Here is a 27,257-nt window from a genome sequence, read left to right on the forward strand (position 1 = left end):
ACCTAAACAGAATTTAGGGTCAAATCCATACTGTAGTCTCTAATATTTTCTTTTCCAGCTGTGGCCTTCATCATTGTACTCATAAGAGTTTGCCCTACAAAATAAAGTAAAGGGACTTTCCATAAAAATATACCTTCAAAGAATGCTAGTAGATATAAATTTTAGTGACTTGTGTACCAAGTATTGATATATCAAATTACTAACAACGACCTGTCTGTGCGTGAGTGAGTGGGTTTGTGAGTGACTTGCATGCTCCACTCCTGATCACATGATGGTGACGTCAACAAAGGTCCTTCATTCCCAGTGAGGGAGTTAGATGCTCCACCCCTGATCACATGACAGTGACATCATCACAGGTCCTGTACGCACACGGCTGCTGTCCGGCTAGGTGTTCATTAGTATTCCATAGCACCTAGGGCCACAGGGGGTTTGTAGTCCACCTGTAATCTGCACAAGGATGCAGGACCTTTGATGATGGCACGGTCATGTGATCAGGGTCAGAGCATGACTGTGACGTCATCACATGTTCTTCATCTCTAGTGCTGTGCTGCTTCTGATGCCTGTTGAATGGGATGAACAATGTATGTAGCAGAGCTGTGTGTGTGACTTGCATGTAGCGCAGCTGTGTGCCGCATTGTGCCACTAGAAACACTGGTAATAAAATTTCCTAATAATTATTAGTATATATATATATATATATATATATATATATATATATATATATATTAGTCATAGATTACCAAAAAAATCTCATTAATATCATAATGCGGAGCACACTAATGATTTCCTCCCCCAAATACTAAGCAATGGATTTGCACTATTGATGCTCAAACAATAGCAAACTTTAAATGTATCTAAAAATAACATAAATCTCAAATGAGACAATTAAGTAAACATGGTTTGATGCAATGACACATACAATACAATAATGCTTGAACTGTGATTGAGTAAAAGAACAAGGGAGAATAATGACAAGTAAACATGCATACAGCATATTTTATGGCTCCGATTGTTGTCTCTTGTCAGCCTAAATCCCATTCATACAGCATTTTTTGTTACAGTATCCTCAAAAGGCTTAGCATAAGAAGATATATAAAAAAAAGACTTGTTTGCAACCTACTCAAGGCTTTGCATGTGAATTTAAAGTTGGGTTTGTTTCATCCTTGGGGCCTAGTTTTGTAAAAACATTTTTCATTGATTTGAATACATCCTGTATCAAGGTCCAGAAGGAGCAATATTCCATATATGGTTCTTTACACACTATGGCTTGCAGGGTGGGCTGAAGTAACTAGACAGGTAGAATAACACACCTGGCCTATAGATGCACTATATATTCTGCTATGGATAAAGCCCCATGCATAACAATATACTCTTTTGGTTTTCGTCTAAGCAAAGAAGATTTCATAATAAAATCTAATTATGTTTTTCTATGCAAATGTTTTTTTACCATTTATCTGCATCCATGTATTACAAACCATAGCCCTATTAATCCTCTATTATAACCCAGAGCTGCATTTGCCATTCTGTTAATTGTCATACAGTCAACAAGCTTGTTGACAGACACAGTCCTAACAGCTTAGCTGAGCGCCTATTATACAATGTTCTTTAGAGCACTGCAATATAATAGTCTTTTTTTACATGAGGTTATTGAGATAAATGAGAATACTGTGCCAATACTCTTCCCAGAGCAAACTCTGAATATACACTGTTTCAGCAAGGAATGCTGGGAGATTTCAGCTCAGATGTCTATAGAGTTGTGGACATCGATGCAGATAACAAAAGACTATTATACAATGTATAACTCAGAATCAGCAAAAGATTTTCAGGTATAGCATTTGCAAAGAACTATAGACTTTCATAAAAAGGGTAAAGTGGGTGAAAGTTTTACATTACTCTATCAATACCGACTGCTAGTATTGATCTTAATGGTTTTAGTCACTTATTGGGGAGGAATAGGTTATGGCAGCTGGAAATGAAAATTGCTATTTTTATATAATCATTTTTGTACATACTGGTGAATATTCACCAGACAGCACCATAAAAAGTCAAGAAGACAATAATTTCATTGTCATGTTAGGTGGTGTTAATACGTCTTACTATACCAATAGATTGTATACATTACAATGTTGTTAAATGGTTGTTTCCATCTTATGAAGTGATAGCATTCCATCACTTCATGACTGTTGGGGTCTGAGCACTCCTGAGAATCAAAAGCCAACAGTGCTGATTTAGTGCAGCCTCTTCTTCAAACAGGGGTGCTTTTGGTCCCCCTGCTCCGCACTTATGTGCAATTGTGATGCACATATGTGAAAAGAAAAATGGTAAAGGGGACACAATGCTAAACCAGCCCAATGGCTCCTATTTTTCATAGGATCGTTGAGGATCCTAGAGGTTGGACCCTCGCCAACCATAAAGAGATGACATACCTTTAGCAACTGCCACTACTTAACGATCAGTATGGTTCAAACCTCTGGGACACCCTCTTATCATAAGAATAAAAGAGACAATGGGCTGATTCAGCATTGCCCTTCATTCAACGGACTGGTGAGGGTTCCAGAGTTTAGTTCCCCCTTGATCATAAGGTGAGGGTATATCCTTGCAATATGCTATCACTTTATAACCCTTTAAAAAGGTGTATTCTCAGTGTGCATGTGTTAACTTCACCTCATCAGGGAGCTACTTCCATTGAGTCTGCAATCTCATGCCTCTTAACATTGTAATTATACAGATTCATGCACCATCTGATATTGTTGATCAAACTGAACACAGACCACCAAAAGGAAAATCTTCATGCTGCTTTCGTCTTGGTACCTGTATTATTTGAAGGTTTCTTAGACATCCTATCACTTTCCTTCTACTATGTACTATTAAGAAAAAGTCTGTAAGAGCTGCCACTCTGACATCACTCCAGTTCTGAGCCTGTCTAATTACAAATGTGTATATATATATATCCATCTGGGTGGGTAGTCTACATCAAAGCAATAAGCGCAGTATTCTGGAACATAAGAAATCCTTAGTGTTGACGGATCAAAATGCCTTCTTTCCCGTTCTGACAGAGTAAAGTAAGGGATGGCATATACCATTTCTTTCTATATCTCCTGTATGCTGGCACTGCATGTGAGACCAATATTGTAACGCTGCAGGACTAAGAAAACCTCTCTGTGCATTTTTGTTGTCTAGATGATAATTATTCTCCAAGGGAAAGTGTCAGGTTTTAATATCTCAAAGGCTTACTAACCCAATTAATGCAGCTCATGCTAAATTATCCAATTAAACGATACTGTGCATGGCATCTATTCTGAAAGACTGCCACATTTATTTACTAAGCGGCTATTGGTCATGATACAAATGAACTGAGATGCTGCCCATGAATTGCATATTGCAATATTTGCTCAATATCAGCTCTATAATCTTGGAAGCGCTGACTGTAAATTTAGGGAGGTTTGCTGATACTGTAAGGCACAATTGGGCCCTATCTGGAGGCTGAAACAATTCAATATCAGTGCAAGAGGCCATTTATTTCAGAAAGAGGATGTATCAAGAACAATAACAATATGTCAGGATCATTATATTTAGAATGACAACCAGTGTTCCCAGCATTCCTCCTTCCTCATATTAATATTCTTTATCACTTCAAGGAACATATACATGTAGAAACATTTGCCATATTTTTGATTGAATGATCAATAAAATACAGTTGTGTAAACCGCATTATAGTCTATCTAAACTTTACAGAGATGCTCTAAGCAAAACTGATACAGCAGGGTAGACTTCTTATGGCCTGTGGACCAGAACACTCCACCGCTTTTTTGCCCATTTCTGTACTTGTAGGCAATCTGTCACTATCTTTTTGCAGCTCTCTCCAAGTGCAACACAAGGTAGTGACCAGCATGCTGATTACAGTGATATGTCTGCAGTATGTATCTGTGCAGTACTTTGGGAGAAATTTGAATTTTATTAGTAGCAGCCAGACACAAAGGAATACAGGAAGTAGTCCCCGATATTCATGAGCTGTATCTTAGATCCAGTAAGCCCACCCACAAAACACTGATTGGCAGCTGTCTCCTTGTGTATTGTAATAGGAAAAGGGCAGTGAATTAGTGCCTGCAGGGCGGTGTGGATGAGGCGAACCTGCAGCTCATGAGTATCAAGGACTACTTCCTGTAGTCCTTTGTGTCTGGCAGCTACTAATAAAATGCAGGTTTGTCCCAGAGTACTTCACAGATAAGTACAGCAGATATGGGGTTGTCGATTCAGGTCTTGGAGTCAGGTAGGAACTTTCAAACGTTGATCCAGGGATTATTCTGACTGCCATTATGGAGTCAGGAAGGTTTTTCCCCCCACAATGGGCTAAATAGCCTCATTGTGGTTTTTTTGGGTTCCTCTGGATCAACAAGGGGGGTAGAAAACAGGCTGAACTGGATGGGCATTGTCTTCTTTCAGCCTAACATATTATGTTACTATATCACTGTAATTAGCGTGCCTGTCACTACCTTGTGCTGTTCTTTACGGGAGTGATGGGAAAAGATGGTGACATATTCCCTTTAATTTGACTTATTTCTTGCACAATCCTCCCTTGCTTCTTTCTCCTTGAATGGATTATACATGTAACATGGAGAGGTAGTATATTATGTATGAGATGGAACTTCCTGTAACCAATGGTGATCATCACCCAGACAGGATGTCAAATAGTAGTTAGGTAACGTGAAATGCAACATCCTGCAGAATACACTTAACAGAAGCAGCAAAAAGAGAGATACATAAGGATGCTGCAAATACATTTTACACAGGCTGGAGCCTCTGTCCCAGGTAACGTCTTTTCGGACAGTAGGAATAGTGCTGCATGCAGTGCCAATTTCCCAATCAAGATGACAGATATTGTTGCAAAACCCAACAGACCCCATAATATGTTAATAGGGTCTGTTGGTCGTACAACAGATCGGTACTACATTGTGGTTTCTGTTTAGGAAAAACACAATGCAAATGTGAGCAGAGGCTAAAACCTGCGTACTACATTAGTAGAGTGGAGTTGGGCTTAATGCTCTGTTCACATCAGTGTTGTGCTTTGCATTCCTAGCAGAAATCATAATGCAGTGTCAGATTTGTTGCATAATGGACACCAACAGCACCTGATGGACCCCATTGACTTATAATGAGGTCCGTTGAGTTCTGCTGAAGGGTCTGTCATCTTGACGGGTAAAATAATTCTGCATGCAGCACTACTTCAGTCAAAAATGATTACGTGAACGTAGCCTTAATTATTCTTTATTTTATAAACGGTACTAATGAGCGGATTCCTTCCTTCTTATACCTTCAAAAACTTTGTTCAGCATTGGCACTGTACACGTACAGTTCATCATTACCTAAATGCTTTCAAAGTTATAAAGCAAGAATATCTCTAAAGATTCAGTACACATCAGCCAAAAAAAAAAAATCAAAGCAGACTGGATTATACCGGTACTGAGGTAATGTTTGTTTCCCAGATAAAGCCTAAAGTACATTCACTGTATTGTACACAAAGCCATCTGACTGAGACAATTAAGGGATTAGCCCAACACCATCCTAAGTCCATTCCATTGCTGCCCAGTTATTTTGAGCGGCACACACTTCATCATGTACTCATTGGTTATTTGGAAAGAGAGCTATTCCCTAACAATAAACAGAACAAATAAATGCCATTTAATCATGACACAGTGTCAAGGAGAAGAAGAATGTACTCACCCCAGGTAAAGTTTTAATATTGTGCAATGCGTTCTGTGCTTCCAGTGCTGCTTTTCTTGTATAAAACGTTACAAAACAACAACCTGTGGATCAGAACAAGAGAGGGATTAGGAAATGCCCTAAAATAGGTTGCAGACATGGGATAAAATGATGATAAATTAATTCTCTAGTGAGAGAGGAGTTTTATAAACCCCTTCTGACTCCTAAAACACAGTACAAATAATCACAGCGGCATTCCCACGCTCATAACTTGTACCTGGTGACAAGTTCCCTTTAAGGTATTAAATAACAAGGGATGCTAGTTACCAGCAAATTAACCCCAGTCGGTGTCAAAATTATGAAAAAAAAAATAACAGCTGAGTTAATCTAGAGTTATGAGATAGTAGAACTACTCACTGAATAGGATACATGTACAGTATCGAAGATGGCGCAAAGGAAAAGTGGGGTAATTGTCCATAGTGACCAATCAGATTTCACCCCTCCTTTTTTATGTTAAAGTGGTATTTCACTAACACCAAGTTAGGGTCAGCTGAATAAATATGTGATTACAGTTATGTCTGTGTCAGTATATATAAAAGGCTTACCTACTCTAGCACTGACACTCTGTTTTTAGTCTCCAATGGCTACAACCTGTGGGCATTTAACCTTAAAAGTCGGGCAGCAGTGGCGACGAAATTCGTGCTAACACAGTCAGTGCAACCTTTTCCTATGTTTTTATGTATGTCCTAGTACATTGCATGGTAAAGCTCCATGTTCTTTGCTCATATACCACTCCAAATACTGGGAAAGCACATATAAAGAGAAGGAGGAGCAAAGAATTATGGTACTTGACATTTTGAGCTGACAATCGGCTTGGCGCCTACAGCTATTTTGAAAAGGAAATTTGAAGTGCACAGGGATGATAATGGGTGGCTGAAAAAGGTAATACCAGCATGATATACTGCTATAGCTAGTTGTTCTAAACAATTGTGGTGCACATGTCTATTTTTTTAAAAACCACTTGACTACTGGAATACCCCTTTTAGATGGCTATTAAAATTCAGCTATTCCTTCTGCTTTCCCCATACACATGTATACGTTGTGTCTGCTGATCATGCTTACGTTCTCAATTGGGAAAATGGAATAAGCCCCTGCCTGACACTCCTGGCATTGACTTATCTGCCGTGAGAGTAAATTGGGCATGTTGAAATTTAGCTTGCCTGATCCTTTTTTCTCCAACATTATCTATTGGGGCAGAGTCGGCCATTTCTGCCATAATGTGCAGGTTCGGCTGGCTTTATTCTTATGGGTTTTGGCACCTTTACCAACAGCAATCAACTAGAGATCAGCTTTGGTTAGTATTGGGGAACAAGAATTCTGACATTCTATAAGTTATTTTTTTGACCCACTTCAACGATTTAATACTTAACACTCTAAGTAAGGTAAAGGCCCCTTGTGCAAGCACTGAGTCATCACTGACTCCTAGGGTCATGTCACATCATGACTTTTTTCTGGCAGACTGTTTTAGTGGGGTGGTTTGCCTCCCCCTAGTCATATTTTACCCCCTCAGCAGGCTGGGAACTCATTTTACCAATCTCGGAAGTGACTCAACCTTGAGTCAGCTACCTTGAGCCATGTGTGGATTGAACCAGCCACGAGAAAGATCTTAAGACTGCATTTCTGCTGCCTTAACACTCTGCACCACACAAGGCCTGAATACTCTCAGTATTGGTGTGCAAATATGAAATTAGATTTTTCTCCAATGTACAGATTTGTAGTCCAGATATTGCAAACACTTTGGAATTAAAACTATAGGTTTAATTACTCATCTAATTGACATTCATTGGCTATTTACAATCATTATACACGTTTAACATAATTGATTCATTATATGAATGATTATCAATGTTTCAGTAGTTTCTAAGCATAATCCAGTGAGAAATAACATGTATATGCTTCATCTTCGAACATTTATTATACCGTACAATCTAAGAGAAGTGAATATTATCACTCTTCTGCACAAGTCACTGCAAAATGACACAAATACTAGTATAAGATTTTTAAGGTCACAGATATATGTTTGCTCTGTGGTATATCTGGATGTTTCAGGAGTGGATCTCATCAGAGGCCTCCTCAGGCATCAGGCCCGGGTGTGAATGCAACCTCTGCACCCCCTTTAGTTATACCCCTGAAAGTTAAACATATGGAACAAAAAATAGGCAGGACCTCAAACCGACACTATAACTATGTGACAACTAGTCAATTTAACACAGGAAAAGCAGTCAAAACCATCTTCAGATATATTACAGATACATGTGAGAAAATGACCTTGGTAAAGTCTGTGATGTGGGACCACCGCTGATTTCCAGAATGAAAGGGCTCTATAGAGTGAAAATCCCATATATATATATATATATATATATATATATATATATATATATATATATATACATATTCTTGCTATCTCCAGTTTAAATCATGTATATTAAATAGCTACAGGCGACCTTCTTAGCTTCGAAGGAAACCGATAACACTCCAACAGGTAACACTCCAGATAAGTGGGGCAGCTTTCAGCCCCAGGGTGCCAATTCGATCCTTATAATTCACAAAAGACCACTTGGGTGACTACAAGCATTCATCACTCACGCCAGCATGTACTATAGATGTATACGTATATAAAAATGAATATTTTAAATTTGGTTGCAAAATGTACTATACGACTAAACGGCTAACAGCAGCTATTTTAACCCTTAAAAATAGCATAGATTTTTATTATGGGTACAAGAGGCTAATCACACATGAATCTGAGTCTGTCTCAGAATATCAATGTATTAAATTCCAATTGCTGGAGTATATATGCAATTATTCCTCACTGTTCTTGTGCTAAATAAGAATTGATGTGAAGCATTATTAACCAATACGTAATATGTCCTATTTAATACAGATAACATTTAGAAGACTGAATTATATTTGATTGCATTGGTTTTATATTTTCCTATCTTGCTATGCTTTTCAGTATGCATTATCTATTGATGTGCCCCTATACTCCTGAAGGTGGTGCTTATGAGCTGAATGTTATACCTTTTCAGTATATGTTTGAATGGCAATGCTAACAAAAGGAAAAACTCAAAAGTTACGATCAATTTAAATGGAACATTACATTTACAGGCATGGTTTTCCTAGACCAACGTGCATTGAAGCTACCTCTTTACTAGGTCAGTGTTAAGGCAGCAGCTGCATATCACTTTTTTATTATCACCGAGATATGGCAAGGATCAAGAACTGATTATTACAATCCCAGGTGATTTCCCACAATTCTACGCGGTTATAGGATTGCAGATTCATTTATATGTGACCGAAAAACAGATAAGACTGTATATAGAATAGCAATGATATCCTTTTTAACTATTGACTATTAATTATCCCAAATTTGCAATAGTAATAATCTGTATATGTTTGTCCTAAAAAACCATTAAAAGTGTCCAAATGGTGTTCAAAATTGTAATACTTTTGACTAAAGTCATAGCAGTATATCACACATTTAGATTATTTTTTTTAACAACTACATTTTATATAAATTAATATTTCTGAACAATACTCATTTATTCCAGAGACACAAAGGTTGTAAAAAAATCACTACCCTACGGAAATGGCTACTTTGTTCTGAAGCCCTCAAATTATAATCCAAAGTAATAAACACTAAATAAAAATGCAACATATAAATATTACAAGAAAGTAGTAATAAATACTGTACAGTAGGTTATCTGAGACGCATGTCCACAGATCCCCAACCAGGGTAATCTGGAACTTGGTCAAAGTTTCTCCAAAAGACAATGACAGCAAGAATTGTCACTTTTACAGCAGTCGTACTGCTCATAGATTTCTGCCATAGGTGTGTTGGAGAAATTTCGGGGACTGCCTGGTTTACTCAATGCTCCAAATTAACTGGCCGAGGAAGACTATGTCACAAGACGTTGAGTACAGCGTTATGCAGCCATGTTCTACCATAACTCCGGCCTCGTTGTTTATTTACAAAAACTCATAGTGGGAGCGCCCCAAGGTGTTGTAGCATACGTATCAGCATTTATTCTACAAGTTTCGGCTGCGTCATAAATACGGTAGTCTAGTGGCTATTACATTGTGCGTTCTCTAAAAATCAGTAAGGACAAGCTCAGGCTGTTTCATTCTACCTGTAGTGAAGTTTCTTTATAATGTAGCAAGGTAACCATAACAAAGTGAAATTAGTACAATTGAAACTGTTATATAACTATTGTTATATCAGGTGCAAGCAAAGCAGTCAACACGTAGGAAGAGCAATTGCAGTTCTCTAAGAGTGAAAAGGATTTTCAAGGGTTTATTCGCTGTAAGAAGGTTGGCAATCACAGGTCTAAGTACATGGAAATGATGCTCCCTGTAATACATGGTAAAATGTGCAGCCTTTCTGCGCACCGGTGACCAGATGTCATTTTCCACTTTATATTGTTGTATATAATAGAACACCAGATACATCTCTGTAATAGACAGTGGCATAGCTATAGGGGTTGCAGAAGTAGCAGTCGCACCTTGGCCAGGCACAGAGGCGTAACTTGAAGCTTCTGGGCCCTGATGCAAAACCTGTAACAGGGCCCCCAAATATAATGCTTTATTCATAGTACTAGGCTCCCAATATGGAGAAGAGAGGTCTTACGTGCCCCCTAAGGCTCCTGGGCCCGGGTGCAACCGCATCCCCTGCACCCCCTATAGTTACGCCCCTGGCCAGGTATCTAAGGGGGCCCAAAGGCTCTTCTGCCACATAAGAAGACTCCAGTATTATGAATGGCACATGGTAATGTAGGTATAGGGTCCAGTTATAGAGGGTACATTGAAGCCAATTACCTTCAAGTAACAACTCTAGTTCTAGAGATCATGAGCTGACGTACCATTAAACTTTGATACCAACAAGTTAAACACAGTTTAATGCCACTATTGATTATACCAAAGTATAACATCCACTGTATATTAAGTACACTTTCATTTTTCAGAGTCATTGTCAAGTGAAATAATTGTTAAGCAATGGATTACTGTATTCAGATTGTAATGCTGTTAATTCCTGTCACATGACATTGCCTTTTTGTCGAATAATGAAAGAGTTAATCAGGTCACAGACTCCCTTCCACAAAGACTATTTCGGCAGTTTCCATAATTATAAGTAATTGCACTAGAGATATTAAAGGTCCCGTTTGTATTAACACAGACCAACTCAATTTCATAGTTTAATATACTAAAAATGGAGTATATAAAAAAAATTAAAATCAAATTTATTTCACTCATTTAGGTATCATGGGGTCAGTTACAGATCAGTGCATAAGCTGATTAAAATCTTTCTATGTGATGATAAATGCAGTATGCTAATTTCATTCAACAGAATGAAGTTTACTGTATGGCCATACGCTTCAGTACAGAGATTAAATGGTTTCGAATATGAAAGACATCAGGGGGTCTGTGCAGAGGGAAAAAAATAAACCGTAAAGGAAGTAGATGAGTAGTGTTGAAATTACCAGAAAATTAAACCTCTCAACCACAAAACAGGCCTTTCATCAAACCAAGAATTCATCATAAAAGCCAGGTTTGCCAAATATTGATATGCTTGCAGACTTTTCAAAAGGCAGAACAATCTTCCAATGCCAGATTGCTCTTGGCACATGGAAGCAGGGGAAACACTTGCTCTAAGTTTCCAAATGCATTAACATCCAGAACGAGCAAGCGCAGTTCAGGTCTTATATAAAATGTGATATCAAATGTTAATTCATCAATATGTAGAAAATGAATGGGAATAATCAACCATGTCTGAAACACATGGGCGTACATAAAGGTAAGGGGGTCCCACAGCAAAGATGAAAATACCCCTCACCATATGGTGCTGGGTAATGCCAACCAGAACAGAAGGGCCTAGTCTTTATTTCCCCTCCTGACTCCCTTTTTTATGACTCTTGTGCTAAGCACTCCTTGTTGGCTGGTGGTATCTATGGATATGAAGTCCTGCACAGGCTCTTAACATCCAAGACAAAACAGAATAAGGCCGATTTAACTGGTCCCCCTATATCCTCAGGGCCCTACAGCAGCCACACTATCTACCTTTATATTATATTCACCTTTGCTCAAACAACATGCAAATTTGTAGCAACGTCTGATAAAAGTGGCACTAAAAAATACCCAGTAAAAATAATTTCCGGCTTTCCTCCTATTTTTGCAAATTAACTGAAATTATGATATTCCAAATTAGACAATTTACATAATACATAGATTTCTAAATATATTCCTTTTATCCCAATATACAAAAAGTATAATTAGTTCTACTATCAGGGCTTCTTTTGTCTACTGCTCATGCCTGGAACTATCTCTCCCCCTAATTGCTCAGATTAAAGCTAACCTCAGTGAAATACGTAAAATGGAAGAATTGTCATATCAAAATCCAAATAACCTATGGATGCAAAAGAATCCCACAACCAAGATACCCAAGAGGATGGTGGATTGTCAGAGTACGTGAACAATATAGCTGGCAACGACCTAGATACAAAGGGTGCAGTCATAGTAATCACACCCATGCCGTGGTCCATAAGGAGGTCCAAAAGCCCCTCTGCCACAGAAGAAGCTACCAGTACCATGAATACAACATGATAGTTGGGGGATCCTGCTACAAATTACACTATTGGGCCCAAGAGGTTCAAGTGACTCCTCTTATGGGTGGCCTACTGTAGTATTACCATTGGATGCCGCCCTCTGCATTGAGATTGAACCCACTCTCATTTTAGATGTTACATAAAAAAGAAATGAGTAAGTAAATAAAATGGACAAGATCTGTTCTTGATATGTGGTACCTGTATGCAGATGGCTAGTTTGCCTGTATGGTAAATTTAGTAATGCCTGCAGGTAAACTCTTAAAAGACTGTAGGAAGTAAGCAGTGTTTCTTGCCTGTACAAATCCAATAAACTAACTCCAAGGTTGAACCAGAATAAGCGTGCAGTTAGCTATTAACATATAAAAGGCATGCATTTTGTAGCAGTAACTCTCATTTTAAAACAGCATATCCTCAGTAAAAGGATTACCAAGTCTGTTAAATATGAATCAAGATGTGTTCCCTCCAAAGCATCATATTAAACTAGAAGTGGAAAAGCTCAGCATTGAAATACTCAAGTCTACTGAGACGGTGAGCTGTACATTGCATATTTTTTCCTTGTGCTTAAGAGGTTAAAAAGTCTAGAAAAACTAATAATTGAAAGATCCGTTTTTTTTCCCTCTCGACCCTTCAAATAAACCAGCTGCATGAATCCCGCTTGTGAAAAGGGGAGCCTGAATAATTATATTTATGAGCAAATCCTCCTGCATACCAAAATGGATCTGGTTTAGGCAAATGAAATGACACAATATAAATGCAAATTATTATTACGACGATCATTTCCTCAACCTGCCCAATCAATTTAGGAACTGTATAATCTGAACTCACTTCCCATAAACAGTATTATTTTATGATGCTGATTAAAAGTAACAGGAACAATACCTAGAGTTTAATTTGCTCCAGAAAATATACAATGGCAGTGAGATTTTGTAACGCATAACACAGAGAGGCCACATATCCTAACTTGATATGCAGGTTTACTCTCACCTGCTGTTAACACTTTGTATAACCTATGACATTGAGTGATACAACCCATGGGGAGATTTAAACTCTCACACATTTTATGTTTGCATGATCTAAATTCTGTGTGGTGAAGTTCTTAGATTTTAAATAACAATATGCACAAATTTAATACATGATTTAAAGGGGATTGGTCATTGAGACTGTGCTGTCCCATCTGAAGGCAATATAGGTTAGTGATGGAGAAATGCAGCTGGGCATATGCTTTTTTATTTTCCTAAACAACTGGTACATTTTAGTTATATTGTAACTTACGCACTCGATTGACGCAAGCATAATTGGATGGATTCAGGGAGATCTGTATGATGGGCACCTCCTTTGTACCTCTCCACTATTCTCTTAGAATCCTAGAATGGTAGAGTTGGATGGGCCCTCCAGGGTCATCGGGTCCAACCCCCTGCTCAGTCCAGGATTTACTAAATAATCCCAGACAGATATTTGTCCAGCCTTTTTTTGAACACTTCCATTGATGGAGAACTCATCACCTCCCGTGGTAACCTGCTCCACTCATTGATCACTCTCACTGTCAGAAAGTGTTTTCTAATATCTAATTTGTTTCTCCTCCCTCTCAGTTTCATCCCATTGCTTCTAGTCTTTTCTTGTACAAATGAGAATAGGGCTGATCCCTCTACACTGCCTTCAGATATTTGTAGAGAACTATTAAGTCTCATCTCTTTCTTGTGACTGATATGCCTCTTTACATCCCTATTTAGTGACTCTAAATTCACTCTAGTCTATGTGTTTTTTTTTAGGAATTCTAAGGTGATACAGCACATTATTAATAGTGAATGATTCTTTTTACTATCGCCTTATCGGAATGGTTCTCTACTCAACTCTATTTCTATCTTTTCACTGCTTGGTGCTATTCACTGCTTTCACTGTTTGGTGCTATTTAAATAATGATAATAAAAATAAGATATGGTGAGGCACTGATTCACATATTCTGTAATTAATAAAAAGCTTCTCCTACTTTGAGGACCGCACTCTAAGATTCTTCCAACCATTCCCCCTGTGAGTGGTGGTCGTCTACCACCCTCCCGCCCCCCCCCCCCCTGCCAGTTTCTGAACCACTTTACATGCTGTCTAATTTCCCCACTTCTTATCTTGTGAAATTCCAATTCTCATTTTGGGTGATTTCAACATCTCCAATGACAGCCGCTTTTCCCCATCTGCTTCTCAACTTCTGTCATTAAGCTTCTCCTTAGGCTATTCACAACTTATTGCTAGTCCCACACACGAAGATGATAATACACTTGATCTAACTATCCAATAATCCAAAATAACTTTTTGATACTATTCACTCCATCCTTAACCCTACAGCCCAACCATCTATGAAAACCTGGCCACAAGTTTCAAAGAGAAAATTGACAACATCCGACGGGACATTATCTCCGAATGCACAAGCACTCTTGATCCCTTGCCTTCCTGCACCTCTTAGTTCACTCTCAGCATTTGACGCAATAACAGAAAAAGACGTGTCCAGGCTCCTCTCTTCTTCTTGCTATATTTACCTGCTTTAATGGTCCTATTTCGTCATACATTGCCCAGTCTCTCTTCCTGACTGTCATCGATCACCTCACTACAATATTTAACCTCTCTCTTTCTTCTGGTATATTTATATCCTTTTTTTAAAATGTAGTCATAACTCCATTACTATAAGAAGTCTCTTGACAAGAGATGAGCAAGCATACTCGCTAAGGACAATTACTCGAGCGAGCATTGTCCTTAGTGAGTACCTGCCCGCTCGGAAGAAAAGATTTGGGTGCCGGCAGGTGGCGAGGAGCAGCGGGGAAGAGCAGGGGGAATGGAGGAGAGATCTCTCTCTCCCTCTCTCCCCCCCCCCCCGCTCCCCCCTGCTCACTCCCGCAACTAACTACTCACCCGCGCTGGCAGCCGAATCTTTTCTTCTGAGCGGGCACATAATCGCAAAGGACAATACTCGCTCGAGTAATTGTCCTTAGCGAGTATGCTCGCTCATCTCTACTCTTGACCCATCCTGTGCTGACAACTACTGTCTCTAACCTTCCCTTCATCTACTGTCCCCTAATCAGCTATCTCACTGATAACTCTCTTCTTGATCCCTTACAACCCAGTCTTTCATGTTCTATAGTTTACAAAAACTTGCCCTTACTGAAGTGTCAAACAATTTCCTTATAGCCAAATCTAATGGTGACTACTCTCCTGATTTTCCTAGACCTCTCTGAAGCACATGACACTATGGATCACCAACTCCTCCCTGGTATGTTCCACTTCATTGATCTACCCCTTAGTGACAAAGCCTGTTTGCGCCGTAGTGACGGAGCCAAATTTTGGAAATCCGACATGTGTCACTTTAACATAGAATCATTCCATAAAGGTTTTGCATATCTAAGTAAATCTGACATAGTTTTTTTTTGCCACATATTGTACTTCATTTAGGTGGTAAAAATAGACCAATGGAATTTGTGTATATTCATTAAAAGTGCCAATATTGGAAAAATCTTTGAAAAAAAGTTTTTTTTTCACATTTTCAACTGTAATATCTCAAATACGTGCTAACATACTGTAAAAAGTCTTGCTAAGATATATATTTCCATTTGTTTACTTTATTCTGTCACACATTTGAAAAAGTTTGTTTTTTTAACCATTTAGGAGACGTACAAATTTAACATTACTTATCAACATTTTGAGAGACACTTTGTTTTCCTACACTAGCCAAGATTGAAAATGACCGCCACAAATGACTCCATTTTGAAAACGACATCCCTTAATATATTCACTGAGGGGGGTCATAAGTATTTTGACCCCACAATTTGTTTTCAAGAATTAATGCAATTTAGACGAGAAAAAATAAAATTTCTTATTTTTGCAAAAATGTCATTTTAAAGACTTTTTTTTTTTCTGTAGTCCACATGAAAATGAGAATTTACACCCCAAAATGGATCCCCCTGTTTGTCCTGTGTTCAGAAACATACTCATTGTGGCCCTAATCTTATGTCTGTATGCACAACGGGGCCCAAACTGAAAGTAGCAGCCGGTGCCTTTCAGAACAGACATTTTGCTCGAAGGTGATTTAGTCCCCATTGCCCACTTGTAGAGCCCTTGAGTGGCCAAAATTTCTGAGAACCCCCACAAATGACCCCATTTTAAAAACTAGATACCCTAACGAATTCATCTAGGGGTGTACTGCATATTTTGTTCCCACAGTTTTTGAATGAATCTAAGCAAAGCAGAAGGAAAAATATTATGATTTTCATTTTTTTGGCAATTATGTCATTTTTAAAAACATTTTTTTTTTTTACTTTACATGATCACTGTTATCTATTGGATAACGGTGATTATGTGACCGGGAACTGCATACAGCAGTCCCCATTGATATCTCTCCTGGTTACATATGCTGGCCGAGAGCAGAGGGATTTTAAATTTTCCGCGGGTGCGAGCCCTCCCTTGCATGCTCCTGGTGTTTCCATTGGGCATGCATGCGCACAAGGCGGCATAAGGTCCTGGAAGGACCAGATCGCCGCAAGACATCGTGGAGGCCGGGTTAACTTTAATTTACTTTTTAGAACTTTTCCGTGATCGCCATTATCCATTGGATAGCAGCAATCATGGGCCCGGGATCGGTCACCGCGATCCCCGGTGACATTTCCTGCTTTCTGGCTACCTTCAGTAGCCGGGAAGCAGAAGATTTCAAATGTCCCGCGACGATCTGGTCTTCTGCGCGTGCGGTGCCATTTTTCTTTTGGCACGAATGTGCAGAAGACAATCAAAGGTCCTTTTCTGACTAGATCGTTGCATGGAGCTTTCACATCCTCAGCCAAGGGGCTTTAATCCTCAGGGGATGCATGTTTTTACATCCCTGGTGATTAGAGTCCAGAAAGCCAGGACATAAAAAGGCAATGGGGCCGTCATTAAAGGGTTAAGGACACTACTTTTTCTCATGGTTTTCTTTCTATCTCTCTGACTGCTCATTCAGTGTTTCATTTGCCAGCTTTACTCATTATCTTCTTCATCTTGCTGTCAGGGTTTTTCAAGATTTGGTCCTAGATCCTCTCCTCATTTCTATCTACACAGCCTTTCTTGGGCAAACTATCAGCAGATTTGGCTTTCAGTACCATGATGAAATTCATTTATAAGCTTCTTCCCAAGACATCACTCCCGTACTACTATAAAATACCAGTGATTGTCAGCTGTCTCTAACATCACGTCTTTTCTCTACCTGAAATTGAATCTTTCAGAACAAGTAACTTCTTGTGTTTCTGCAATTTACTAACCTAGCTAATCCTGGTATTTTCATTTCCATGTGTGGTACCATCATAAGACATGCCAGCTGTCTTGGGGTCAAAATTGATTCTGATATTTCCTGCACTCCCTATATTCAGTCACTTGCTTGCTCATGTCACCTGCATCTCAAAAATATCTCCAGAATCCACCCTTTTCTCACTGTGGATACATCAAAAACTTTTATTGTTGCCCTGATATATTGCCTTCACTAAACCCTCCCCTCTTATCTATCCTGAATGGAGCAGTCAGGTTCATCTTTTTGTCCTACCACTACACTAATGCTTCTATCCTGTGCTAGTCACTACACTAACTGCCCATCCACTATGAAATATAATTTAAACTCATCACTTTCATCCATAAAGCTCTCCACAGTGCTGCACCACCCTACATATCCTGCCTCATTTCTGTCTACCACTCTACCTGTACTCCACATTCTACTAATGACTTCACACTAAGTGATCAATCACGCGGGCATATTTGTACAAAGTATTATATGCATATTTTTTATGCACATAATGCGCTTTGCTGAATCCCTGTTGATTCACGTTGGAGTATTTATATGAGCGTATTTTTCATGCCACTAAAAGTATACGGCATGCCATACTTTGGTGTGTATTAAGTGGCGAAATTAGCCATTGAAGTCAATGGACCTGCGTAAATACTCAGTGAATACACAGGAAACCTGCATATTCACTTTGTATTTGTGCATCTAAACAATGGGCTCTCCTGCAATTGTTTGTTGAGCATAAATACGCTGCATAATTACATGTGCAAAAAACCCTAAGAAGGGCTGAAATATGCTGGGAATAAGCAATCTTGTTGGGGTCCATCCCATAGGGATGGAGCGGGGAGGGTAAGATGCTGGCTTGTCATGGTGACACTTACCATGCTCCCTCTCGGGGGTATGCACGTAGCCTCAGCCAGGGCAACACTGGACCTCTTCCCGACACCCCTAGGAGAGGGATGCCCAATTCTTTTAGTTAAATACTGTATTCATAGTCTGACTTTGTTTGTACATGTACCCCATGATTTGTAAAGTGCTGTGGAATATGCTGGGGCTATACAAATTATAGATTACTGCTGAAGTCACTTCCAGGTTTGAACTGGAGGAGCCTTAGGCACTTGAGTGCTTGAATAGGAAGGTCATTGGAAAGACAAGTATGGTTTTTCTCTTTATTTTCCACCAGCATCTGTCTTTTTTTTTTTTTTTAAATCTCAAAAAATGTATTTTAAGAATGTCACATAAAGACTAATACGGCAAATACAGACATTGTGGAATGGGCTAACCCACTGACGATTCCCCTCTGTTAGCAAACTTGGAAATCATCCTTCACAGCCAATCAGGAAAACAAACAGAAATCATGTTATATCTTCACTGACTCCCCAGCAAGTAAAAGTGCTTTATTTTCAGTTCTGCTGTTTGACAGTTTGAAGAACAGTTAAGTGGGTGTAATTGTACCCACTAGCATAGCTCTATCAGAGTAATACACTGATGTCTATAGTTAAATAAGTCTATTATAGCGAACAAGTTGTCTTTAATATACATGTAGTAGAATGAAGTATGTATAGCAAATGTGGATAGCTTAAATAAATCACTGAAGTTATTAAATGGTGCTCTTATACCCAAGGAATACCACCTTCATTCCTAACAACATTGTTTAGCAATAGCAAGTGGAATAGCAATAGTGCAATGACGTCTGATCAATCCCTTGGAGTACGCTCATTACACAAACAGGTCAGAAATATACTGTATGCTAAAAGTACACTTTCAAGCACAAGGAAGTTTTTCTATGCTCAAAAAATCTTTTTGCTAATTCTTCCAACACAAATATAAGTGTATACATCTCAATGGTAAGTTTTGCTTTCCAGAATAACTTGGTCATCCTGACCTATTCTGCTATTATTTTATAACATATGTCATCTATGATCTCAGTTACTCTGTCTTATACCCTGTGAATGTAAAAAAATACGATTAACATTATCTTCAGATGCAAGTGGTAGATTGCATGTTGATTCCTACCATATATCACCCAACTGGGTACATAAATGTGACAAATCAATTAGAAACAAATAAAATGTCCAAATCTTGTTATACAACATAAAATGCAGTTTCATCAAGCGTGCACTTCCAGTAAATTGTAGTGTTGCATGGTTTTTGGCTATAATTGATCCAAACTGTACTAAATGGACAGACCTGAAACGCATAAAACCTATGATTTCATGGCATAATATTTGTCAAAGCTCAGTGGGGACACAAGCCGTGATGTCTATATGATTAGTTAGATAGATGGGGACATCCACACACACGTAAGATGGCCTCCATAACTACTAAAGTATCACCTCTTTCAGAGACTAATCCTGACTAGGACACTATTACAGTGTGGCTGGCTCTTCTTCCAATTGAGTCCATCCAGTTAGTTCCACATGGCTGCAGAATTTACTTATATGATAGCTATATTCTTCCCTTTTATTCTTTTATGTTCGTTATCTTGTCCTCCCATTTTACTCCTTATATGCCTTACTTACAAGTATTAATCATGGACTCCTCTACTAAGCACCTCCAACTCAAAGACTTCCTTTACATGAGGTGTATTCACCATTACACTCTTGTTTTATTCCCTGTGTATCGCAAGACAGGAGCGAGCGATGCTTCAAGTTATGCGTGCTCATGCTGCAGCAGATAGATGAACCAACCGCACTGAACATTTCCAAGGCTTTTTTCCTAACTTCTATGTGCTTCTCAATCATCAGTCACAGAAAAGTCTTTTAAATTACTTGACTGGTATATCTTCATAGTCTCCAGATCTATTTCAACGTTATACCATTTTTCGTTAATGATAACTTGGACTATATCTTTTCCACTGGACGCCACATTTCTGGAGCAGAGCAAACACATTCCAAGTGTCCTCAGTCGAGTGTGACTCAGTATTGATAAATGGCTCGAGCATACACTCCAGAGATGCTCAATACCCCACTGATCAGCTCACTAAATGTCGAAGCACAGCAACAAACAATACGTCCCATTCATTGTTTACCAGGCACAGTGCCATACAAGCTGGAGCAAGGCTCCGATATGAGCCATAATGCTACATGGACACATGGTAAATAAAGCAGCATGATCTTATTTCAACTGAAATCTGCATGCTGTGTCCTTCTTTGCGGTTTTAGGATTGTATTCAAGAGAGTGATCCATCCCAGGAAACAGGGTTGGACTGGCCCACAAGGGAAGAGGTGAACCCCATGGTGGGCCCTCAGCCACATGTGGGCCCTAAGTCCCCCACACAATTGATGCATGGTGCAGTACACTCAAGGCACTACATACAAATAGTAATATCACAGGCAGTATATACATCCATATAATTACCTGGGTAGTTTATCTATTTATATTGACACTTAACCTGGTTGACATGATATCTAAGGGCCAGTATCCTCACTCCCCAGGCCCTTCCTTCTCAACACAACTGCAGGGGCCATCACTATCAATCATCTTGCAGCCCCTTGTGGCTGTCTGTGGCCTGGTTCTGTGTGACCATATATGCCAGGGTCACCGAGCTGAGGGGCCCACTAGACGAGCAGGCTACTGGGAAGACCACCAGGAGACAAGCCAGTAATCTGTCCCAAAAAAAAGGGGGGGGGGGGCAGGTATTATTGTTATGTAGTTTTACAGTGGGCTCCAAAATACATTTTTCTTGTGGGCCCCAGTGTAGGGGCAGGCGACACAGGAATCTGGGTACAATGCAGACACCAAGCTTACAATATATATATATGTTTTTATTTTGACAAATAAATTTGGAGATGAAGTTTGCACTAAAAGCTTCTATTAATATATAAGCAATATGTGATTATTCAGAAACGTTAGACAACCTAACTGACTGTAACTAAGAGCATGCTCAACTCTAACGTGAGTGGGGTATGGTAACAATCTTTTATAAATCACAAAGATCAGCAACATGCTTTAACTGTAGAACACCTGGTAGTACCACTAAACATTTCAATCCAGCAATGGCGGTCGCCTGCAAGTGTTGTCCAATAACTTTTCCGCACGTGGTTTGAATATGTGTTCCTCTGGTGTCGGATCAAGTTTATATATTTTAACTGGCAGGCCTGCATTTAAGTCACTACCCGTTGCCCACGTTGGGCCTTTTTCTGACGTCTGACCTCACTTACATACCTCCAGCATGTTCAGTACTGTAGGTGACGCGTCCTCAGAAATCTGTTTAGGAGTACTCCATTTTGCAGAAGTGCAGAATTATGTGAATCCTTTGTACCAATCTCTTTAGCTGTATTCCCTGTAGCTTTGTTCTGTCAGCAGCATTGGTTCTGGTGTGTTATGGAGCTGCGCTTCTCAAACATTGGCTGCCTCCTTTCTTGTGCAACTGTCCTTCTCTAACAGACACAAATTCTCCAGGCCAAGTCCTCCATGGTTCCCCACTCCAGCTACCTCTCCTGACAAAAGAGTTTCTCTTAAGGCTCAGTACCACAAGAATTGCTCCCCAGCTTGCAGCTCTCTATTATCTCAATTCCTCTAGATCTCCCACCTGACCTCTGCAGCCAATGGGAATTCACAGACAACACTCTATAGAGAAATACACAAACTATAAAAATATATGATAGCCAGTAGACATTACTCTTATACCATCCAAATTACATAACTAAAGGAGCTATAACAAAGCTCATTACATCGCAAACTCAATCATGGGCTCTCTGCTTGCACTAGCACCCCAGCCTTATACTGAGAGTATTGGCTCTCCTTTGTGAATTGTATATTGTATTGCAGCTCAGTTCCATTCACTCAAATAGGACTGTGCTGCGGAGAGCTGCGGTACCAGACCCAGGCACTACAAAATGTATAGTACCGTGCCTCCTCATAGTGTTGCTGCCCCTTCAATCAGCATTTCGATGAAGGTGTTGGCAGTCAGACCCCCAGTGATCTGATATTGATGACCTATCCTGACGCTATCAATTTCAAAGTCCCTGAAAACCCATTTAAGGCAACTTTATATGCTTACCTTTTATCTATAACATTCCAAATAAATAGCACATAGAGATACAAGAAACTAGTTGTGCATATTGAGAGATATTAATTATTTCCATATTCTACTACAATAAAAGATATATTTATATTGTGCCCAATGTTAATCTACTGCATATATAAGGGTAAAGCAAACAGGAGCTTTACAAGGGAACCAAGGCAAGTCCCAAATGCTGTTTAAGCTCTGTTCAGAACCAGATAATATTGTACATACTGTATCTGTCACGTCTTGCCTATCAGCGGGGAGTGCTGTTGCATTGCAATTTTAATTTTTCTGCAAAATATCTACAATACAAAGATTTCTAAATCTTTCTGGAAAATAGTGACTACTAGAAATATTTTCATTTTAAATGATAGAATATATTCACGGTAAAGAAACCCATCTGGATCAAAGCAAATCTTTTCAAATCACATCTGTTTCTCTTCTTAGGGAAATCTTTACCAAACACCTCTGGAGAACATTGCGTATAGCTGCAGATTATCAGGTTCTCAGAGATAACCTGTTTACAGGCGAAGCCTCAACAGATGATGCGGGGAATGTTTTCCTAATACAAAATTATTTAAATACTCTGTCTCTCACAAAACTAATTTTGTGTACAAGCGTTCTGCTCATAGATGGATTCACCAGAGATGATTCATTAGTTTAGAAATACAGGAAGGCTTTACAGCATGAGGTAGATTTTCTTCACTTGTGTTTCTTAGAAACTACTTGTCATTAAAAATTCTCAAAAGTCGATACAGCATTTGTTCAAAAAGTTACAGCTGATCTTATCTTTCTATACTACATAACTGGCCTGCCGTATTCACAGAACCTCCCAGTTTGTAAAATAAGCCGTCACCGTGACTAATATTTAATATCAACAGGGTAGGAACTGTCCACAACTACGTCTTGGCCGAACCACTAAAAGGATAAACAGGACAGACTGTTATTGGAACACAAAGACCTCAGTAACAAACTGTGCAACATATCAAATATAGTATACAATAACAATGTTATATCTTAAAGCCAAACATTGTCTAATATGTTTGCAGTGCATTCACAAACTAAACCATACTTATGCATATAAACTTTAACCCCTTTTTGGGCTCTAATGATAAACCAACTTTTCAATTTTTCTCCCTCATTGCATTGCAAGTGCCATAACTTTTTCTTAAAGGCTTATTTTTTGTGTAACAAGTTACCATTGCTGTTTGAGTTTTGATATTCTCGTGTTCACCCTGTGCTACCACTAACGTGATAATATTATTTATCAACACCATTACAGTGATACAAATGAATAAAGTGTTTTAAGTTTCATTAACTTCATGCAATAAAAAAATCTGTTTTTGTGACCGATAACATTTTTATTTTTTCATTGATGGAGCTGTATGAGAGCTAGTTTATTGTGGGGTGAGCTGCAATATTCATTGATACAGTTTTTGGGAACATATGACACTTTGATCACCTTTTATTTCAATTTTTGAAGGGGAGACTCACAAAAAGAACCCTAGAAATCTGGCAAAGTGTTTTTGTAATGGCACTCGCAGAGAAAAAAATTGCAGCATGCTTCATATTTGCATGGCTTCAACACGGACAACCTCCGCTGAAGTCAATGGAAGCCCTGTGATCTGCTGCCCTTCCGCAATTGACTGTGGGGAAAGGTTGCGGAATGCACATCATTGCTAGGCGATGACACGGGAAAAGCAGTAGTTCAAAAAAAAATCTGTACTGAGCATGTCCGACGGCGAACCGTGCGGACCATCCATAGTACAGATAAGAGAAAAAGAAAACGGGTATGCGTGGACGTGGCTGCTGCCAGGGCCAGATTCCGCATGTGGAGTCTGACTCGCTCAGATGCAGGTGGTCATACAGTTACATAGTAGAGATGAGCGAGTATACTCGCTAAGGCACATTACTCGGGCGAGTAGTGCCTTAGCTGAGTATCTCCCCGCGCGTCTCTAAAGAGTCAGGGGCCGGCGGGGGAGAGCGGGGAGGAACGGAGGGGAGATCTCTATCTCCCTCTCTCCCCCCCCCCCCTGCTCCCAGCCATAACTCACCTGTCACCGGCGCCGGCCCCCGAATCTTTAGAGACGAGTGGGGAGATACTCGGCTAAGGCAATACTCGCTCGAGTAATGTGCCTTAGCGAGTATACTCACTCATCTCTATTACATAGGCATCATGGATTTAGTTCGATTTTTAAATATCAATGTTTTAGCTCTGTTTTTAGTGCAGACCTGCTATATGGTGACATCATTGTTATCATATAGTCCTGTGATTAATCAGGGCTTTTTCAAGGAACCAATAAGGTCTTTGTGATCATGCTTACTGTCTACATTGAGCATACAGTAGATGTGGATTTATTAAGTCAATAATTATTAGGAATATTATAGGAAGAAAGCTAGTTGCATCTGTCTGGGAAAAGTGCAAAGTTGCATAAATGTCAAATTTTCAATTTTGCACTGTGTAGTTTAAGTATTATTGTGATATGAAACTTAATTGTCATGTTGAACACATTAGAAGTTAGTTAACTGTAAGATGACTTTTTAATGGGAAATGACAGCTTTGGAAATTTTGCAAACTTTATTTAAATCTAACTTGACATTTTCATATATAACTAAAGCTAAATCTGATCCAAATTATAAAATGAATGAATCTTTCCTAATAATGCTTTATGTAACCTAAAATATACAGTATGGCCTGAATTATGACCCTGATAAACTTCACCACCACCTGGCATTAGCCTATATTACCAATATATTTCAGAATAAACAGATGTCAACCTTAAAATGGCATTAATGAAGAATGAACACAAACATTATATACATGCCCCTTTACTGCACGTTAAATTGGTTTTCCAACTACCTAAAATTATTTCACAACCACCCTGCACCTCCCAGTTGCAACTGACCAGGACATGTGACTGCTGTAGAGAGTCACTGCTGTGGCTAGTGATTGGCTGCAGCATCACATATCAGCAGGAACCAGGAAGTACAGAGTAGTTTTGGAGCAATTTTAGGCAGTGGGAAAACCCCTTTAAGTAAGAAAATAACAGTTTGTTACGATTTTCCTGTTTGAATCTATCATAACGTATATTTAATTTCCAGGATCAAAGTCTGCAGTTCAAATACTTGAATGTCCCTATGTGTTATGCGGTCAATTTTGTGTTGGGGACATTGCATGAATCAAAATCATCACTCATAAATTCACATTCATATTAGATAGATTGGATTAGGGTAGATACATTTGGAAACAATGGAACATATTTACCTAAATTGGTACTTTGTATGCCAGTCTAAATAAAGTTTGCACTGACAAGAATATTGACAAATGTATTAAGAGGTGAAAGTGTCTATAAGGATGATTTATGAAAAATTACATTGACTCTAGAGCATGCTTGTTTATGCAAATGGGAAATGAAAAAAAATGCCTATGCAGCGCTACCTATTGGAAGGTAGGCATTTTTTCATTTGTCATCTTGGCAGTCTCCACAAGCAGAAACAGTACTGATCTATAGTCAATGTTTAACGAAGAACAGTGTTGGGTTCATACATGCCTAGTACTGCATCTCAGTCCCAAATTGTAGTCCATGCAGTGTTGTTGGTCTTTTTGTTCTGCTTACTGTTGGTTTAGCCATTAGAGATGAGCGAGCATACTCGTCCGAGCTTGATACTCGTTCGAGTATTAGGGTGTTCGAGATGCTCGTTACTCGTAACGAGCACCACGCGGTGTTCGGGTTACTTTCATTTTCTTCCCTGAGAAATTTGCGCGCTTTTCTGGCCAATAGAAAGACAGGGAAGGCATTACAACTTCCCCCTGCAACGTTCAAGCCCTATACCACCCCCCTGCAGTCAGTGGCTGGCGAGATTAGGTGTCACCCGAGTATTAAAATCTGCCCCTCCCGCGGCTCGCCACAGATGCATTCTGACATTAGTTCAGGGAAAGTGGTATCTTGGTGGAGCTGCTATAGGGAGAGTGTTAGGAGTATTTTAGGTTTCAAGAACCCCAACGGCCTTGTGCTCCCTCCTGGTTCCCGGCAGAGCATTGCTTTCTCTACGAAGGGCTTTAAATCCCCGCCTCCAGAAACACACGTGCCTTCAGCCAATCACAGCCAATGACAATGATGTCATTGAATGGCTGTGATTGGCTGTGTTTCTAGAGGCGGGGATTTCAAGCCCTGCGTCCAAAAAGCAATGCTTTGCTGGGAACCAGGAGGGAGCGACAGCCTGCAGGAGCGCCGCAGAACGTCAGAAGAAGTGAGTAATGATTTTTATTCTTTGCTCCGCTGTATTACCGGCGTATAAGGTGACAGTTGGGGGGTCGTCTTATACGCCCCGTCGCCTTATACGCCGGTATATATTTTTATTGTAACACATTTCTGGATGAATTGCAGGGAAGGGCTTATATATTTTAGCCCTTCTCGACAATTCATCCTGCGATCGCCGGCAGCCCATTGCTTTCAGTGGAATCTGCTGTATTGCTGGCTCCATTGAATTCAATGGGCAAACATCGTTCTCTGCCACAGCTGTTACAGCTATGGCAGAGGAGAACGATCTTTATGCTGACAGTGCGGGGGGGGGGGGCACTCTTGCCGCTATTGTGGCTTAA

The 27,257-nt window shown here is 39.5% G+C and overlaps 1 protein-coding gene across 17 annotated transcripts in view; it reads right to left on the minus strand.

The window, feature by feature from the left end:
• The window catches only part of CELF2 (CUGBP Elav-like family member 2), a 474,578-nt gene that overhangs the window by 181,257 nt on the left and 266,064 nt on the right, over window positions 1–27,257 (minus strand). For all 17 annotated transcript variants that reach the window (XM_066592081.1, XM_066592080.1, XM_066592072.1 and 14 more), the window contains exon 3: window positions 5,722–5,804. In XM_066592081.1, the coding sequence (XP_066448178.1) occupies window positions 5,722–5,804 (83 nt within the window). The remainder of the gene's footprint in view (window positions 1–5,721; window positions 5,805–27,257) is intronic.

This window comes from Eleutherodactylus coqui, chromosome 2 (assembly GCF_035609145.1).
Source record: "Eleutherodactylus coqui strain aEleCoq1 chromosome 2, aEleCoq1.hap1, whole genome shotgun sequence".
NCBI lineage: Eukaryota > Metazoa > Chordata > Amphibia > Anura > Eleutherodactylidae > Eleutherodactylus > Eleutherodactylus coqui.